The sequence below is a fragment of the Lonchura striata genome, chromosome 5 (assembly GCF_050655825.1).
Source record: "Lonchura striata isolate lonStrDom1 chromosome 5, ASM5065582v1, whole genome shotgun sequence".
Classification (NCBI taxonomy): domain Eukaryota; kingdom Metazoa; phylum Chordata; class Aves; order Passeriformes; family Estrildidae; genus Lonchura; species Lonchura striata.
In genome coordinates, this window is record NC_140707.1 from 46858454 (window position 1) to 46879464 (window position 21011).

Below are 21011 nucleotides of genomic sequence, written 5' to 3' on the forward strand. Positions count from 1 at the left end.
TATTTAATGCACACATTGATGTTCTGCTTCATAACCTTTTTCTGAGAAATCACAACAGTTGTCTGAATGAGTTTGTTCCCGACTCCTTCTAAGTGGTATTTCACTGCATGAAACTTTTTGATGGCATCAGGGAGTTAGCAAAAAGAAAAGAAGAAAAAGGGTGGGGGAAATTAGGTGCAACACTGAAATTTGCTGTCAACAATCTTTATGACTGAAATTCTCAAAATTTATTTTGCTTTGAAGCTGGTGTATTTTCATTAGTTGTGATTCTTCACTCAGGGGAACAATGACAAAAAAATAAAGTCTATTATCCTGAATAGCGAGTGCAACAAGCAAGAAACTAACATAATATAATTCTTGGATGATTTACTGGCAAGTCAGTATCTGCTTGCTTTCAATTACTCAATCCATCATGCTTTCACAGTTAAATCCCCTCAAACTACGGAGCATTTGCAGCTTCCTTGTTGCCTCCCACACTCTCACCAGTCAACTCAAATTCCCACTTCTAAGCAATCTTTATGAGAATTACGGCTGGCATTTAAGCCAGGATCTTCCCCTTGAAAACTACTGCAGTGTTGGATTGCACCCACTAGCCACAAGAACTAAAGCAAACAGTATGCTCCTGCTGTTACTCTTCTGGTATACACGTTTACAAGTTTCTTAGCCATCAGATGAATTTTAGAATTTTATGGGAACACTATAAAGGAAGCTTCATTTCAGGAAAGGAATGAGGTTTCACCAGTGCCATTCAACTTCTAATTATGCATCCTGTTATAGGATGCCTTCACTGTAGGTGAAATTAAGTGCCTCCGATTTATCTAAATAAGCAGGCAATTCTCACTGCTTTATGGTGTGTATTTGCAAAAAGTCCCTATGCAGCACACAGTTCATTACTGCCAAAATAAGCAAAACCTTTTTCTTCAACTTCTGAAAGTTACCTACATGAAGACACCTGCATCTGCCATAATAGCATATTATTTCTTTGATATGCTCAGTGCTCTTTGCACCCCAAGACCCTGCATATCTTTCATCTGCCCCTAACCCAGAGTGACTCAATACTTTGAATTACTTTCCATTAAAAGGACAGGGCTGAATGAAGTAATAGATCCTTTCTGCCTATTACTTCACTAGAAAATACATGATGTGCCAATATGGCCTTCTGTATGAGCATACAGTGTTTTCTGATGCACCTCTATACTGGACTCTTCACACAGAAAAATGAAGCCATCTTGCCAAAACATTAGGGTTTAATATGAAAACTTATTTCTGTGCTAGTCCCTTACTCATAATAATGATCCATAATATAAAATGTATTTAGACATACTTTATGCTTGGACAACTAACTTAAAAATATCCAGGTGAAATCTCACATTTTGATACAAAATTTTAAATTTATTCTGGCAGCAATTTTCCCCCAAAATCAAAACACACAAATAAAGACTACATATTTTGTTGCCTGATTGTCAAGATGTTTCACCATTGGACTCAACTACTTTTTAGAGGTAAGATAAAAATATAAACTGAGTTCTCTACTGAAAGTATAGGCTTTTGACAAGATTATTTCCCAAGTGATTTTACAAAATTAACTACCAATTTTGATTAAATAAAATAATCAGGCAACAAAAGAAGGTATGTTTGAAGGACATTAGCCTGTACAGACTGAATGGAATTTTAATTTTTTAAGCAGGAAATTAATGCTACAGAAAACATACCTAATGAGGCTAAATATGCAAGCATCTACCATATGAAAAAAAAAAAACCCACCAACTTCAAAATGAAAAAACAATTTTTAAACTATTTTTTTCCTTCACAAAATATAGTTTTCATCATGCAACACATACAACATAGTTGAAAAGGACCAAGAGAGCAGTATTTTTCATCCTTTCCAATTTAACACAACTGAAGCACACATAAAGGTATAGTAATAAGGTATGAACCCTTTGGGTATGTTCACTCTTACTTGAGTATAACATAACTTGAACCCAGAAAAGAGAAAATGTCCTGTTTGTCTATTTAAGACACAAGTCCAAACATTTTGAAAATTATGCAACTTATTATAGAAGACACTACAGTTTGTTAGAAAACACAAGGTGAAGACAACCAATCTTAAAGATAATTTACATAAAGTAAATCAGAATCATCTAACAAGGCATTTCACCTAATGTAAGGGAACTCATCTTAGTCTACTAAGTTTTTCAGGTCAGAAAAAAAACTAAACAATTTGTATACCTACCTTTCTTGTTTTAATGCATATTCTAACATTTTTATTCTTCTCACTAAATCTTTCTTCAAATTTTCTTGGCCCTTTCTTTCCCCTTGTAAAAACGCTATCCGAGCCTGAAAACACACAAAAAAAGGCAAATTTTATTCCCTTTTGTACCCAAAATAAAGCAACAAAGTCTGTCACAAAAGGAAGAAAGAAAAGGAAAAAAAACTGTATTGTATTAATTATCTCAGCAATTCAATAACAACGAAAGTACTTCTACCCTAGACTATTATTTTCTGTTCAAGATGAACAAGTATTAAAGCCTGTGTAGTAACTCTACAAGGCACAAATGGCAACCAAATGAAACATTTTGATATATGCACACACTTGTGTCCTTACAGCATAATTAGCATAAGATCTATTACACATTTTCTTCCAAACCAAAAGCCATATTAAATTAAGTACACTGCAATTAGCAATTCACCTTTTAATGCCACCATACTGATCAGATGAAAAAATGATTACATAAGTTCAAATACAGAATTTACAAATCCATTATACAGGAAACAACTAATTTATGGATTCACATTTTACTTGGCAGTGAAAACAGCTGAATTTTAGACTATCAATGGAAACTGGGTTTAGTGTGCTGCTCTATATGAAGAAAAATAATGATTTTTTTCCCAAAGCATCCGTCATACTCCCCACCTAACTTAAAAAGAAACAAGGAAAATTCCTACTTGCCTGCTAGTAGAGGATAATAAATTCAGCACAATATATGAACCATCTCAACTACTGCAAAAAATTAGAGTTAAAAAATAAACACAATAAGTTTATCAAGGAAAAAAGTAGTTTCTTCACTACAAAGTGAAAGGACTTGTGTTTTGATTTTTGCAAGCCAAAATCCTAGGGAATACCAGGGAATTAGCAGATGGGAATACAAAATTTAAACATTTAATGACATCAGCGGATTTGCCATCATTAAGAGAAACATAATTACAAACTCATTTGTCCTCTCTATGACTTTAAATTGATTGAAGTCATTGAATAGCTAATTCACTACTATATTCAGTATAAAATGTATTGGAAAAGGGATTTAGAATAAGGAAAGTAAAGGAGAGACCACATTGCTCTACTGAGCTCAAGAATACCATTTCATTAGCAAAGGAGGCACGGGGACAAGGGAGGAAGTGCTATTATCGGCACCCAACCTATCCATGAAGATTTTTGCAAAGGGTGTGGTTGCACATTTTCATTACTCAGTGGTTACAGTCTGAAACAGTCTAACCACGGTGATTGCAGAGATGCATTCTTGTGTGGCTCCTTTCTTGAGCCCAAGTGATACCACCCTGTAAGACTTCACACATCAACCCTGATTTTAGCCACTCTGGCCTTGTGCTCCATGGTGAACCTAATTAAAATATGTTTCTTTACGTTCCATAAGCTAACTACTGATTCAATCAATTAAAATCCTAGTGAGAACAAGGCACTTATGAGTAGTTCAGTTCAAAGTCTGTCATGAAAGCACTCAACTAACCACTGGCACTTGGTGAGGAACAGTAAGGAACCAAGAGAGGAGGGACTGGGGAGGAAACACCAACTTGACACCAAAAAACCCCAAACATACCCAAACAGACTGTACTGATTGCACAGATATGTAAAGATAAAAGGTAGAGAACAAGGTCCAGAATCAGCAAACCCAACAAACCCAACTATACTCAACTGCAACTATGCTAGATTCTAAAAAACACTCCAAAAATTACTCTAATCAAATATCAAGTTAACAGCCTTCTACAGAAAACTACAATTACATGTGATTTCTACTCCTCTAGTACCTACGGCAGCAACTGACCAACTTCACAAGCCTAACATACTATCCCAATTTTCATTAGTCAGTGCACAGTTGTTCCAGAGCACACATAAAAGAGTTACAAATGTGGATTTAAAAAAAAATGCTACCTGTACATATGCACAACAGCATATTACAAACACTTGAGAGTTTAATGGCTGCCCACAGACCCCATCTACAAAAATAAACTCAGAACTACTCTGGTAGTTATCTAATGAGGGTTATGAAAGCTCCTATGCCCTTTGACTTGAATGCAGCTCTCAACACTTTCCAAAATTAAGGTCTTCTGTAAGTGATGGGCTTCTCCCCTTTACTTTTCTTCCATTGGCCAGGACCCTTTTGTAATGCTTTGATAAATCTTAGCTGCAACTGTTGACCCTTATTTCACCCTCAGAGAGGAAAATAATGTAATTGTAACTAATTGTAACCTATACAGAGGGAGGCATCTGCTTCCTAAATGCTCACAGCCAAACTTTTCCGTTATGGAAATGATTCAGGAGTACTTGGCCACACAGAATCAAGTCTCCATACTTGAAAGTATTGCCTGGACCTCATACTTTTCAACCAAACAGCTTAGTGAGCTACATGATCTTGAGACTATACTACAGAATAACAGTATAAAAATAAATTCTAAAAAAATATAATAAAATCCCAAAATTTTTGCTTTACAAAATGAGCCCAAACCCCACTTTTCTATACAACAGTATTTATAACATCTTTTACAGAGTCCAACAGGTTGAAGAGAAAGGTTACCACAGAAAAATGCACTTTGCAGTTGAGGCTCTGACATTTTTGTCTATATTAGCAGACTTCTTTTATCAGAATTGCTTTCTGTAATTGTTTGAATACATGTTTGACTGATTTGGGGATTTACTACTTTTTTCTCACTGTAACCATCACATGGCTAAAACACAGCAGAAGTTAGCTATGCAGAAGTTAAGATCTCACTCTTTAGAAACACAGAAAATCAATTTAGACTTGAGGAATACTTAGTCATCAAGGCCTTCAAAAACCAAGAATCAGATTGCCAAAAATCTGCTCTAGAAATTAATCAGCTTGTCTCCTTCAGTCTTGACTGAGAAAGGACAAGTGTCAAACCCGATACACTGCATGACCATGAGCCCTATGAATTAACACACCTCCTTTTTTGAAAAGCAGTAAATCTCATGGTCAATAAAAGTGCAAAGCAAATGAATTGCCCTCAGGGGTGATGAACTTAGGTTCTACACACAAAGACAAATGCACAAAAATTATATCTACATAATACAACTTTCACAATCCTTATATACTCATTTGTTTTGAAACAGATCTCGGAAGAGATAGATTTGATACGATTTCTAAATATACTGATGACTTAAGACTGTGTAGCACAAAAAACGGGAAACAAAATGTCACACAACAATTTTATACTCACCTTTCCACCCCATACTCCACCCTCTCCAGTTATAACAGAATTCCTTCCACTGCTTTGAACTGATTTGCAAGTCCCCAGGCTGATACCAAGAGGAGCAATCCTCCTCCTATTTCTGCTCCTTCTACTGTGCTGACTTAGCTGCTTGTGTTGACACACATCAACTCTACTGAGAAAATCATTCTGTTTATTTTTTACTTGGTTCTGACTTACATCAGTTTCCTAATCCTACTCTGTCTGTAAAGCCATAGGAATAACTCAGGCTAGCACAAGGGGTGCAAACAGGATACTGAAGTAACAACCCCTTCTAGTGACAACATTTTCTTAGTTCAGCCTAAATTAATCATGGCATCATAACCTGCTTATCTAGGGCTAAAGGGTTTAAAAAACATGAGCAGAGAGACTAAGAAAGTCAAATACAAGTCTTAACTGTTCTGAATTGAAAATTCAATCAAAATGCATTTTCTACTATGTTTCTACAAAACTGACATTTAAACAACTCTGGGCTCCCTTTACACTTTGGCCCTCAGCTGCATGTAAGAGTACCACCACACCAACTCGCTCAGCTTTATTCTGAAAGTGAATTCAGGGAGCTTTGAGAAGTAGTTAAGAGTGACACATACTTTGTATTTGTGCAAGGATGCATTAAATAATGCCTGAAACTAGGCAAGATAGAATTCAATGATAAAAAGAATTACTGAATAGCTACTTGAACAGTATGGATACCAGGACAAAGAACTGTCTGGGGTTAAAAAACTACAAAAAGCACAAAAAGAAAGGAACAAATAAAAATTCTAACATGTAATATTCTTCACTTTGTAAACTTAGTATTGTTTTAACAGCATGCTGCATTCAAGGCATACATGCATTTTGTAGCTGAAAGGGGTTTCATCTTTTAAACAGGAAGTCTGACCATACTCAAAACAGTCAACAGTCTTTCACAAAAACTCTTAAGACCTCAAACAAGAAACTTTCTCTTCATTTATAGGAATAATTAAAATCACATTTCACTGATACTCTACATCCCTAGGATGCAATTATACTGTTTGATGAAAGTGTAACAGAAGACTTAAAGTAGTTCAGTAAATTACTTACACGTAACTTGAAATTATTAAAAATATTGTTTATCATTTGGAATCTCATATATCAAAATTTAAAGGAAAAGGTTCCTGGGAAGAAAATGAGAATATTTCCCCCCACCCCTTATTTCGAAAGAAATTCCTGGAATTCTTCCCTACACTTCATACAGTACCAACCATGGCAGCATTTATATTAAAATTGCACTTTATTGTTTAAACTGCCCAGAAAAGCCTGACAAACTTCACGTTGATCAAACATATTTCTCCAAGCCATTGAGGATACAAGAAGGAAGTTATTACAGCATTTTGGGAAGGTAAAATTGCATACGTAACCTAAAGGTTATAGTAGTTAGGATAATCTTATTTTATTAATAAATTCTGACATGCAGTATTTAAAATACTTGTTCAGCATCTCAAACCTAGTGAAATGTATTAAAGGGAAAAAGAGGCATGAAAGAAACCTGGATGGTAAAGCACGGAAGACTGATTAAAGCCTCCTCCTCAACTGCTGAAACACTAACACTTTCCCATACAGTTCAAACAATCAAATTCTAATGAGTTTACCAATACAGGACCACACTCGGAAACTACTTCCTTTCCATTTCAGTTTTAAACTTTGTTAACTCTTAGTCTCTATAAATTTAACTATTGGTCTCTATAAATTTATTTTGAAAAAACTCAACTGTATGTGAAGTAATGCCAGCTATGCAGTACTTGTGTTTTGCTTTTCCAAAGTCCATTCAGACTTATAGGAGGAAGGTAGGAAAGGCCTGCAGTAAGTTGGAAAGAAGTGCAATACATTGAAACTACTCAGTGCACACACTGAGCGTATGCTTATCCTAGCAGGGCATGTCACAAACCTCAGAACAACAGGAACATTTTATCATACAATAATACTAATCTAATCTTGATTTTTAGGTGTTTATTATGCTGAAATTGAAGTAGAATGGTTTTGGAAAACTAAAAAATACAGGGGAGGTGGAAGATTTGACTCCTAACAGTCATTTAAGAGTGAACACATCTGTGCAGTAATCAAAGTTCTAGTTCCCAATCACAAAAGGGAAACTGAATGTAAGAGAAGCCTTCACCTTCAGTTTTCAACAAACAGTTTGAAACTTCAATTCCTTCAGAACAACTAAAAGTATGTGTTTTAGTGTAGTCTTACAGATCTGATTATGTTTATATATTTATTGTGAATGCAATTAATCTTTAAACTGTCAACTGAGGACTAAAAGAAGACACATTGACTAGTATAAATAAATAAATTTAAAAAATTAATCTTTCTTTTGTAAATTAAAGTATTGAGATTCCCTCTCTACAAAGTTGACAGTACAATAGATGTCACTGGTAAGATCAGGATCATATGTGTTTTGAAGGCATACTACATTTAAAGATCTGTAGACTAAAAAAATAACTGGAAGATAAAAAGAATAGAAACAACACCTTATATATTAACAGAAGATCTTTGCTTCATAAAATAAGCTAAGGTTAAAGATGTGGAAAAAATATTTTAACAACTAGTTAATACCAGTGTACATTCGACCAACATTTGCAAATAAAGAAGGTAATTTTCTGCACAACCTTATGAACAGTCAGTTAAATATGGGGATAGTGAACTACTACACTTAGAGCAGCAAAGCTGCTTTGTGAAGGTCACATTTTTACAGATCTCTTCCATTTGACCTGATGATCATTTCTCGCTCCTCAATTTATACTTTTTTCAAAGACTCAAGTGATCTGATAGCTTGTTAAAAGCAAATCCTAACCACTAGACAAGTGACATACTGGAACAACCTTTGGATAAGAGCAGCAGAAACAAGAAATCCAGCTAGCTCTAAGGAGGTTAATGACACAGCTGACATACAAGAGGATTTACTCATCCCTAAGTCCTCATCAGTCCTGCAGTGAGTATGGGAAAGACCAGGCTTGCAAAACTTTCTCCTGTACTTAACCTGTCCTTCCTCTTTCCAACTCTCACCAAATTGGTCACATTTAAAGGTTTGCCTCTTCACTACAGGGCCAGTACTGTCAAGTTTAATCAGCTTCTTTGACCAACTTGGAGAAATTCCAGCCATAAATTCCATTCTCTTCTGTATTAGGGTCAAACTTCTAAGTTACAGCTTACATTCAGTGTAAAACTGCCTTCCTTCTGTCACTCTTCCTAAGAATTTTTTCACTGAATGATTTTTTCTTAGGATTTGTACAGCCACTCTCTTAACCAAAGTGGTATTTACAACAGTACAGTAACAAAACTCATACAATTCATAATTATGTTTTTAAAGTCTAACAACCCTCTAAACACCATGGTTTGTAAACAAAGTAAACCAACTCTCTTTTCATAAACTTTTATCCAGTAAGGAGTATGGATGTAAGGGGGGGAAAAAGACAAACTGCATGTCCTAAAGAAGTAGAAGGCACTAAAAACAATGGATTCACACTCTGGTAGCATTCTCCTCAAGGACTAAAATGTACAAGTCTAAAAACTGGAAATGATAAAACCTTTTTTTTGAATAACAAATGCAAGTGGCCTTGGGAGTTTATCATTCATTGATCACTCTTGTAGTAGTGCTCTTCTTGCAAGAACAGGCTTATAATATTTTGCTTCAGTTTAAAACTTACCAAACAATGAGCAAAGTTTAATTTATAAATTAGTCTTCCTTTTCAATTTCAGTCCCAGAGATATTCCTTCAGAAAAGTAAACTCCTGCCTAACTTTCACCATCCTGAAAGCACATTCTACTCTGTAACACTCGATTATAACATTAACTTCAGGAAGAGTGAAAATTATCTGGTCATTATCATCAACAGACTGTAAAAGAACTACCAAAATGCTCCATGTCACAATGTCAGAATATCAGTCACTGTCCCTACATACCAGCTCTCTCCCTCTCCCCAAAATTAGACTTCAGACCTGAGATCCAGCAAATTTTATTTGAAGGCCATTAAACAAGCAGTATTTCTTTATTCAACTGACAGTTAACAGGACTGCTTGAAGCCACTACATAATCTAAGTAGACACAAATGCTCATTATGACTTCAAAAAATGCTCACATATTTTTATCTCCAAGTTTTCTTCACCACTATCAATATAATTCGACTGAGGAATTAAAATCTTTCCATTCAAATATTGAATGCCATCACACAAGATAATCAAACAGCCAAGTAAAACATAAGCAGCAAAAGTAATACTTACTAGTTATAAACACTATTCTATCAAGAGTCTGAGCACCATATTTCAACAGCATTTCTTAAGCAGGTTATGTAATCCATGAAACATGTCTGAAAGCAATCTCCAAAGACTCTAAGGTAGTCATGTTCCTAATAATAATTTTAAAAAGCTCTGCAAACAAACACAAATTAATTCTCTTTACAGTTCAGACTGACAATACAAGTATCCTTCCCCAAAGAACTTTCTGAAGTTCGAGTCACAAAGTAAAACTAATAATCCTCAATCTATTTTCTTAACAGACTTTCTATGGAATATTAATTTGTTTCACATTAGTTTTTCCAATAAATGAAATAAAATATAAGTGTTCATGTGCCTTTTACAGAAAAGAAGTTTATACAAGATGTTAGGTGATCACCCATCATGATGTGTTTATCCAGCTGGACACTTTGTTCAGAACAATCCTATGAGAGACAGTATCAAAAACTTAACTGAAATCCAAAACAATTACATCAGCTGGCTTTATTTGATCAACAAGGTGGGCCACTTGGTCATAGAAGGAAACCAGGTGTGATAAGCAGGATTTTCCTCTCAAGAAGCCATGCTGGCTGTGACCAGTGAGTGTGTTGTCTTTCAGGTGTTTTTCAGTGGCTCCCAGAATAAACTTCTCCATGATTTTACCAGTCAAAGAAGAGGGATTGACAGGCCTCTTGTGACCAGGGTCATCCTTCTTGAAAGCTGGGATGCTAGTCAGCTTCTAGTCAACTGGCACATCTCCAGATGCCAGCCAAAAATTAGCATTTCTTTCACACATGAAAATGAATTCTTACTGGAATATCATTTCATATGAAATTATTGCATGTCTGCACTTTTAAAATCCATTAAATCGTGGTATTTCCCAAATGTCTGTGATGGAAAAAGCCCACAACACAGCTTCAACACCAATAACAAAAGCTGATTCTTGCTAAAAATATTAGGTATCAACTCTAAGTATTCCCTCTGTCAATTAACAAAACCGTATACAGCACTTCCTATGTAAATTTTCTATTTTTAAACATTTTGTACATTATTCCAGTATGAACTGCTTAAAGAGATGCAAAGCTTGTGAGCAGTACCTTCTCTGCAGAAAAACTAATGAAAACAAACAAAGACAAGCTTGTGGACAAGTATGAGTCAAGTCACCAGTTTGGACAACCAACAGCAAAACACCCTGTAATCACAGATTACACAGTGTTTCAAACACTTCAGAAATACTCTTGGCCATCACAGGCCATGTCACCACAGTGCAGCATGCATTCTGAAGACATTTGGCATCATTGCTGATATCATTTATTAATGACATGTTCTACATAAAGTAATGCTAAAATAACGCCTAAAGAAATTTCACTTCACTTTGAAGCCTCTGAAGTAGTTGTCTGTCCAGACCCAAACTCTCATATTTAACCATGCAACAATAATCAGAGATTCAAAAGAAACTGTTGAATATGCTTTTATCTTCTCTATATAGTACTGAAATATAAATAATAAGGGTGCTCAAGATGGGTCTGCAATTTTCACATAATGCTATGGAATGGCCCCAACTTACAGTACAAACTGATTGCAAAAAACAGACTGAAGTGCAATGGAACCAGAACAACAGTAAGGAAAATGCTTCAAGAAAGGTCAGGATTACTTTGCAATTGTTGAGTCTTAGAATTTATACTGGAAGAGTTCTTGCATGTTTTCTTTGACTTTTAATTTTTCAAGAACAGCTTCCTGCCCTGGACAGGCATATTCAACAATCCAGCAACAAACTATCAAAGTACTTGTTCTTTGATACTTGCTTTCTATAAACTGGTGAGGTCTCTGCTTTAGTTATTAAACAAAAAGATCATTGCCTGTCCTAGTAGAACTAGCTATGTTAACTACATTCCACCTATTACAGCACTGGCTTCCCTCTCATTTAACCAAAAAACCAAGAAATCCCTTCGTTCCCTCAGTTCCAAAGGTCCAGTTCTTCATTTAAGTGTAATGCCTTAAGAAAAAGCATGGGAAGAACATACAAACTCAACAGCAGTAGATTAGACTACAGTAATAGATAGCTTCTTGTGAACCCATTTCAATTTCCACTGTCTCCATGCAGAAAGAATCATAAATTTGCACTGTATAAAAATTATGTCAGTATGTTTTACACTTGTTGCCTGATTATTTCTCTGGCTGTTCTACCAAAACAAAATACAAGAACTCCAAAAAACAGAAGATCAAAACAAAACCACACCCCAAAAAACACACACACAAAGAAAACAAGAAACAACAACAAAAAGCAGTTACCCAGCTTCCCACATATATCTATCACACTCTCACTGGAATTTCTTTTTTTTAAGGTGAAGTTCCAGTCTGCTGTGTCATATCCCTTAAATGAAACTATTTTCTACTGTAAATAGTTTTGATACTGTAAACCTCTGAATAAGTCTAAAACCCAGTGAGGCACCTAATAAGGCTACCTCTCAGACTGCTTTTTGATTTAGCAAGAAGACTGACTTCTAAATGGATTGGTCTTCAAGATGTTATTTCCAGACCTCAAGTATTATTATGTCAAATTTTCAGCATTCTTTTAAAAACTGATACTAAACAATGAGACATTCTATTACAATGTTGGTTCTGCACAGATCAGAAGACAGAAATCACTTCCCAACTTCTGTATTTATAACTCCCTTATAGCACTTATAAAGCCAAGGATCATTTAGGGGTTTTATTAATTTCTTTTAGCAGGAAATTCACAGAAGTTTTGGAGGACAACAACTCAGCATGTCTATTTCAGCACAAGTTCATCTTCAGTTGCAGTTGCTCATTCTGTCATTATCACCTCTGTTTTCTGTATTCCTCCTAAATCTTGAATGTTGCAAATAACATCTTTGAGACAAAATCCAAAAGTAGTTACACACCTTGGACCATCACTACCTAAAAGGATTCACACACAGCCTTTTAAACCACTTGACATTTTTGGGAATGCACTTTGCTAGTAGAAGAAATTTCTTTCCAATAAAGTCACAACTACAACTAAAAAGACTAATTTTATATATATATATATATATACACATATACAACAAAAGACAGTATTTGAATTTAGTTAAATTAAAAATATCTTTACTGTCAGCATCACTATGCTGGCATATTATTCCATTAACATGAAGCTACTTTTGACAAAGGGCCACATTTGGAGCATCTTTAGATAGTTAATACTAAATAGGAATTAAAATATTGAGCTATCTCTCTTTACTATTACTAGTATTTGTAGTACAAGAGCACATAAATAAGGGTGAAGTTCCACATTTTGTAGTGTGGCAGGTTCTTACAGTCACTATAAAGTTCAAATGGAAAGGGAGGATTTGCAGTGTGGCAAACATCCTCAAGAATGTACCCTTCCACTCCAAAAACTATTTGTTATTTACAAATAAAGACAAAAGCATAATCCACAGCAGACTGTGAACACAGTGATCTAACTGACTTAGGCTGTTGTAGTGATGAACACATCTCAGTGTTCATCAGTAGCACACATTTCTAAGGGACCAAGAACTATTAATAAAATCTTTGTTCTTTTTTGTATATATATATTTTTATATGTATGGCTTCTTACATTCAATCTCACAGAATGTACAGAGCTTTGCATTAAGGCAATGGCAACACTGACAGTAACAAAATTTAATATAATCAAGTTAATGGAATTAAAGTTATGGAAGAGTCAGAAAGTTAAAGTGTATAATGCAGTATTTTCAGTGAGGCATGACAGAAAGTTGACAAGGAGCAGGTATTTTGCACATTCTAAATGTTATTCAGACTTCCTGGCACAGAGCATCACCACTAATTTACACCATTTCACCAGAGAGTTAACAGAGATAGTAGTCCTGCCTGCTACCAATACAACTGTACTAACCTTGCTGAAGATATGAAACAGAATAGGGGTTATAAAATTTGTAAACCTGCTTAAATGCTCTGCTTAAACTTTTTCTTCTGAGATTTCTGTTTGCCAAAGCAGGATATTTTCTTCTCCCAGGGTCTCAAGGCGTATAGCAAAATTCTGTTCTGGCACCCTGGGGTCTCATTCTCAAGGAATGCAAACCACCAGAGTTGCAAGTTAAATACTGGAGTCAAGTATTCTCCAGCTTCTTATAGTGGTCACTGGCATAAAGTCAAGGGACTTTCTTTGGGTTTTTTTCCTTCTAGGAGGAGTACTATTGGATCATCAACCTCAGATTTGGTAGCAGTTAAGATGTGACCATATTTTGGGTAAAAAGAAAACAAGGTGAACAACCAGAAGAAATTTTAGAGCAATCAACCCATTTAAATATATAATCAGAAAGACCTTCAGCATCTGGACTTGACTTACTGAAGGTCATTCTCTGTTTCAGGATCATTTCAATTAACATTCAGGGAAGCATGTTTTTTTCAGAATGCTACAGCCAATACATTCAGGATTTTTGCATACACAGTAACTTCAAATAAACCTAGGAATGCACTTTATCTCTCATTAAGTGGAATTTGATCTGGAATCATAAAAATGTATTTTTACCTTTAATTGCCAATAGCAGCCTACCTCTGAACAGACATTTTTATAAAGATACTATAGTGGATACTGTAGAAGATACTGTGGAAAAACCTACAGACTGCTTATATTTATGCTGTGCCTTCAGGACTGGTCCTGAAGAACAGCCAGCTTCATAATTGGTTCTTAATACCTGCTGGAGTTGCACTGATAAAGGGAAAGAAGATAAAGAAGATAACATTAAACAAGTCTGAGTGACAAAAAGTAACCATCATATCAGATAGGCAAACAAAGCCCTTGGAAGTCATACATTTGTCCTGAAGACCCATCAATCACCACAGAATCCAACTTCCCTAGCCACTCTCTTCATCACTTACAAAAAATAAATCCACTAGCACATTTCCCTAATTTCTTAAATGACAAGAAGGATGAATAACACCCACCACTACCTCAAAACCTACTTTCAGCATGAAATGAATAATTACACCCACAGATACTTCAACCCTCTCAAAAAATTCTCTGAAATGAGATTTCCCCAAGAGCTATTAAATATGCACAGGTAAAATTACAATGAAACTAAGAAGTAAAATGCATGCCCAGTGTTTAAAAAAAGAAGTAAATTCTTCACCAGGAAGTGTTATATAACTTATCTGCCACATACTTCTGCACTATGCCTAAAAGAAAACCTCACCAGAGTAACTGTTATAAATTGACAGTTCTGTGCACTGATGCTAAGAGCATCATTATCGCAAATAATCATTTAGGAAAAGGCAATTATTACAGAGTAAAAAACACTTTTATACCAAGTATTGCTAGAAGCAAATTCTTTAGAAACAATATTCCAGAAAAAGTTACACAACTACTACACTGACCAGTATCCCGTACATAAACCTCAGAGCTACCCAGGTATTTCCTGTTCCTGTTTTTACACGGAGCTTAATGTAACTCCACGTCCTGCACTCTTTCATTGTTTCGCCTCCATGAGGTGAATACTGAAAGAACATTTTATAGAAATGTTGAAGGTCTAAATCAAAAATAAAATGGGAAGAATGAGGCTATCCATATACACAAACAAAGCATCTCCGGACACTTTAATTTGGAAGTCTTGCCAAGAGGCCTATGAAGAAAGACAGTATTTACCCAAACACACAGAAGAACAGACTTCCAAACTTCAGGGACAGGCACCTGAAGTTTTACCAAGAAATGCTGTGCCTGTTAATGCAGTTGACTAAACAGCTATGGAAGCCACAGTAGGGAAACCCTTGATTAAGTCTAATTGTCCTCTACTCAAAATACACAGAACTCTCAATTCAGTGCTTTAAACTTAAAAGGAAACTTAACTCCATAAATAACATAGCTGTTTTCACCATTACCTTAGAAAAATGATTAATGAACAGAAGCTTCTGGGTTTTAACTTCTTATATGTATGCTATTTTATACAGAAAAAAATGTCATTACAAAAAAGGTATTAAGCACTCAAATATTTTATAATGTAAACATTAGTTATCTGGACCACAATGCACACCTGCACACCTGCTACAGCAAGCACCTGAACAGTTTGCTCAAACAGAAGTTAGACAGTTCTGAAGCATGCATTACCCACACACCTTGTGGCATTTACAACTATCACAGACAAGAATGCCGAGCAACTTCTTACTACCTACTTAATTTTATTTTCAGTCAAGTGTTGATCTAGTATCCCTTGGGGTTTTTTTAAGGATCGATTTCGATTTAGTTAAGCTAATTTCATAATAAATACAGATTCACCTGTAAGATCCAATGAAATAGCAGCTTATTAATTTATCATATTCCAACTATCTAGAATGCAATTGATAAACAATCATGTGGTTAAAAGACACTATGCATTTCACAACAGAAGCATCTGAATTTCCTGCCTTAACTTTGCATGTTGTATCACAATGAATACCCAGGATATCAATCGGGGTTTGTTTTTGAGGAAAAACAGTATTGAAACAGCATCAAAACAGTGAAACTAAATATACTGTCAAACAATCAAATCAAATTATTTTCCTGCACATAGCAGAGAAGTTAGAACCATATGATCTTTAACGTTCCTTCAAGCTCAAACTGCTGTATGACTCCATTTCAAAGCTACCTTATTGGTCAAGAGAATATAAAGAACAGCTTGCCTAGTCAGACCCATAGACCCCCAGCCTCAGTATGCCACTTGTAACCACGGGCTAACAGGCAGTTTCACAGGACTAGCATAAAAACAAAAGAATAAATGTCACAAAACATTTCAAATCTCAGAACAGTTGTAAATCAAAAAGACAGTATCTTTTAGACACCCACAAGAAATTTCCTTCCATGAATTTATCCAAACACTCTCTGACCCAAAAAAATGTTTGCATTTACAACAGTCCCCTGCACAAAATGCCACTAATTCCTGAAAAGCCAGGGTTTTTTATTAAATACTAATTTTTACTGTATGACCCCTAGTTGCTGAGACACAGATTGTGGCCAACAAACTAACAACCATTCTATAACCCTCATAACCACTTCTACTTGCAATTTATCATCAAAACAAATTTTTTACAAGCCAAACGCAAGGCAAAGACTATTATGAAAAGAAATAATTGTTCCTCCAAATTTAAGAGATAAACATTCCCAACATTATCCTCATCCCTCCTTCAAACCTGTAAAAACCTAAAACAAGGAACATACAGGTAAGTATTTCAACTATTGATTCTTGCTATGCTTTGGAAATGCTGAAGTACAGCATGACTGTATATACACTCTGAACATGATCTCATTTTGTTCATGATATCAACACTTTTACATGTTATCTGAAGATACATTTCTTTTATAAAGAACATGCTGTATAAAATTTCTTCAATTAGTCTGTTCCGTCATTCCCAGCAGAAAGGGAAGCGGGGAGGCATGCAAGTAAAATCTGAAATCTACAGGTTTTGGTGGTCTGGGACTTTTAAACACCTAAATAAAGAATATTAGGAACTATGGAAAAAAAGCAGTTGTAAAATAAGATAAACTAGGAACTTCAGTTGTGCACTAGGAAAGGTGATATGACAAAAAAATGTATTAACACTCAAAGTACCTTTATGCACACTTAAATTACCTGAGAGGCTGTATAATGAGTAAAACAAAACTGCATATATTCTGTTCTGAGTGTTTGTTTCTTAATTATTCTACCTATTCATTAAAGCATGTGGAAGTAACATCTATTGGCAATTCTCTCCCAACATATTTTTGTGTGATTCTGAAGTATCAGAGAATATTCAATCTAGTTTTCATCTAGTTCAGAAAACCCGAATAAACTGCACAACTGAGACTTCGATTCCAGACAAGCATTATCAGCCTGCAAGCTCCATAAGAAAGTGGATCTCCCAAAGTTTCAAGCTTTCCTATGATACTCCTTTTCTGACACAACTTTATCTTCCTTAAGAGTTTCTGTGCCTCTCTACAGCATTTTCCCATCCAAGTTTCTTTTTCTTTTAGGATACTTTGGGCCACTTATCATCTTGAACAAACGGTTATTTCTAACAAATACATAACATTCAATATGGACTTGCTGTAACTCCTCTAAGACCATTTATCTCAGCATAACAGCTGGTCATTATTGACCAACATCAAGGTCATTAGACTGGCAGATCAAAGTTACATTGCTACAATGAAAATCTTTCAGTTCACTAAATAGTGAACAGATAGTGTCCATTACTTGCAGTGAAGAAGATACTGCACAAGGCCAGACAGCTTATTTTCAATACAGCAACCAGTGAAAGCCTGAGAAGTCACTGCAGCAGCCAGTATTACAAGAGAAAGGAAAGAAGTGTACTATGTTTCAAGTACTGCACTCCTGATATTTGACATTTCTGTACTTGATACTGATTTGCACACATCTTTGTCTAATGATTATGCTGCTTCACTTCTGCAAACAAGCAGAACAGCATGCACCTGAAAAGTTGGCAAGATAGCATAAAGCTATTAACATTTTAGATTCAAAGTCTGATGTAAATGTATGTCTCTATATACCAATAGAAGACTTCAAATCCAAAAGGCTTGAGACCCTCTGTCAGTCATTACAGCCATGGCATAAACCCCAACCCAATGAAGTACCACGTGCTTTATTTTATTTATTTATTGTTGTTGTTCCCATAGGTGGAACAACAACAACAACAAAAAAAGTCATTACAAGAACCCAGAAAGAATAAACTATTACTGCAGATCCTCTCTCCCATCACTATCGCCCCTCTATGAAAAGAGCACTCCTAGTAGGAGTGCCAATTCCTCCAGTCACTTGAACGACACATGTAAAGAAAGGGGGGGGGGGGGGGGTGGGCAAACCACACAGGAGGCCCAACACTTCATACCACAGATAAGAAAGTATCTTCTTCTTCGTAATAATAAATTCTTCTATTCAGAACACATAAATGAAATCACACATATTGCTAGGTCATTTTCTTTTTCCATGCTTTTTATAAAACATCATTAGCAAAGTTATAAAGAACTTGCAATGGCCAGCACTGAGAAGCACCGTTTATAGAGTTTACTGTCATCTTGAAAGAATGAAGAAATAAGAATGAAATTACCTGCATCAGGAGAGTTGCAGCTAAATCATCCAACACCCACTTCCACATAAATTATCTATTGTCATGCTATGGAATTCCTGTCTTGCTTTCAACCCAGGAGGCCTCTATCATCAAAAAGCTCACATTTGACATATGATTAACATTCTCCTTAGCTTCAAGGGACAAAACTGTTGTTTGGGGTCCAAACTATTACAGTTTTACTGGCCACAAAATATGCTATTACTTCACAAATTAAGTTGCAGAATAAACCAAAAATCCCACGGACCTAGCAATATCTATGTCCAAAAAATATTCACAACACATTCCTGTATCAGTCTTCACTATTGCATAGGCTAAGACCTAAAATCCAAGGGTAATCCTCCCGCTCTTCAACGCTGGGCTTCCGAAGTTAAAAAAAAAAATCAACCAAAAACAACCTTGTGCATAGGCACTGTGCAGCAACTCTGCTGTCTCAGTCCCATTACATTTGCACATATATGTAAACCCACACATACATCATGGTCAGAACTGCTACCATGCCTCCACAGACATGCAGAAGAATTGTATGGCCATGTACAACAAACAGCAACCACAAACAAAAAGCAGCAGATTTGGCTAAGAGTGCATTAGGGAGTCCAGAGGCAACGTGAGTTCAGGGAAGCACTAAATCGGTCAGACACAACTTTTCAACTCTCCGGAGTACTCTTCATGTTAGGGTACAGCAGTACCTCATTTTAAACAAGCCCATACCTAAAACAAATATTTCAAGGCAGTTTTGTCTGGTAATGAATAACACTACACAACTTATTTATAAACGTAATAATATATCACTGAGACGCTAGAGAAAACAGGAGAAACGGCCAATTGCTCTCCACTAAAAACACCCACCCATGTTCACCGTGGATTTTAAATTCAGCCATTTCACAAGGTTTAAAATGGTAAGACTTGAAGTTAAGTGATAGAAACAGTAAAGTCTCTTCAATTGTTTCTCTTGGTGGTTTTGGGTCTTAATTATTTCTTAATTACAGTTGTAACTGTAATAGTGCCAAATACATGCTTACTATAGAGCCAAGAAGTTCCTAAAGAATTGCCCAGGTTCAGATATACTTCTTGGTCCTGAAATGCAAAAGCAAATGCTTTGCAAACGCCGGCTGCTGTTGCAGTGCAATTTGATGGACCACTACTTCAAGACCATAAACTAATTCACTCAGTACAAAAATCACAAAAAATTTTTTGGAAGCAATGAAGTCTGCTAATACTTTTTTACATTTTTATTATGTACATTTCTGTCCTATAAAAATATAACGGCTCCTGTGTGGATACCTCCCATTCAGTGGATTTTGCAATCTGTTCATAAACTGGTAATAGTCTAGGCATGATTTTTTTTCCTACTTGCAAAAATAATTAGTAAAATTATCCTATTACTAAAAGAAACATTAGGGGGAAGAAATATATGTGGCAACTCCAACATTTGCTGTCTATCCTGAAAAGTTCTTCAGTTTCCGTTCCCGAAACGAAGCCGGTATTTTTCTGTATACTGAAATGACCACACTGCAGACTTATCGATTCCTCGCTCTTCTCCGATATGAAATCTCCAAAGAAGCGAGTCCGAAAGAAAGAGAGATCAGATTCGACCTGTCTCTAATTGCATGCCTGGCTAAGTCTTTTACTTACGATTTACCTGAGCTCCTTTTCCTCGTCCTGCCCTTGCCCGGGAGGCAGGGCCGCCTCCTAACTCCCTCTTTTCCCTCCAAAGCCAGAGCTCGCTGAGCGGCAGGGAGGCGTCAGTCCTCCCTCCCAGGCCCGGAGGCTCCTGCTGTCGGTACCGCACGGGGCCGAGGAGCCCCGGAGTCATTGTGCTGCGGGAGCCGGCCGCAGCTGTCAAGGCGCAGCGCAGCTCGCGCCGCCGGCGGGGCGGAGGTCCCAGCCCAGCGCCGCGCGGGGCCCGCCCGCCCTCCCCGGGCCGCGCTCCGGGCCCCGCGCCGCGGCTCCGGGCGAGCGGCCTGCGGGGCCGGGGCCGCTCCGGAGCCGGGCGGGCGCCATGCTACAAACCAAAATGGCTGCCCCGGGGAGGGAGCCCGGCTCGGGCCTCCGCCGGTGCCGCCGCTCTGCCCGCCGGACTCACCCAGGTACCGTCCCCAGCCACGGCGACCGGCTCGGCCCCGCGGGCCCCGCTCGCCCAGGCAGCGCTGCCCCCGCACGCCGCGCGCGGCCCGGCCCCCGGAGCCGCCC

The 21011-nt window shown here is 36.8% G+C and overlaps 2 protein-coding genes across 9 annotated transcripts in view; one reads left to right on the forward strand and one right to left on the reverse strand.

The window, feature by feature from the left end:
* The window catches only part of STRN3 (striatin 3), a 58226-nt gene that overhangs the window by 36743 nt on the left and 472 nt on the right, over positions 1-21011 (reverse strand). For all 7 annotated transcript variants that reach the window (XM_021539342.4, XM_021539343.4, XM_085580441.1 and 4 more), the window contains exon 2: positions 2234-2337. In XM_021539342.4, coding sequence (XP_021395017.3) covers positions 2234-2337 — 104 coding nt within the window. The remainder of the gene's footprint in view (positions 1-2233; positions 2338-21011) is intronic.
* Positions 20773-21011, forward strand: part of AP4S1 (adaptor related protein complex 4 subunit sigma 1) — a 28553-nt gene continuing 28314 nt past the window's right edge. For both annotated transcript variants that reach the window (XM_085580446.1, XM_085580453.1), the window contains exon 1: positions 20773-20908. The gene's annotated coding sequence lies outside the window, so the exon portion shown is untranslated. The remainder of the gene's footprint in view (positions 20909-21011) is intronic.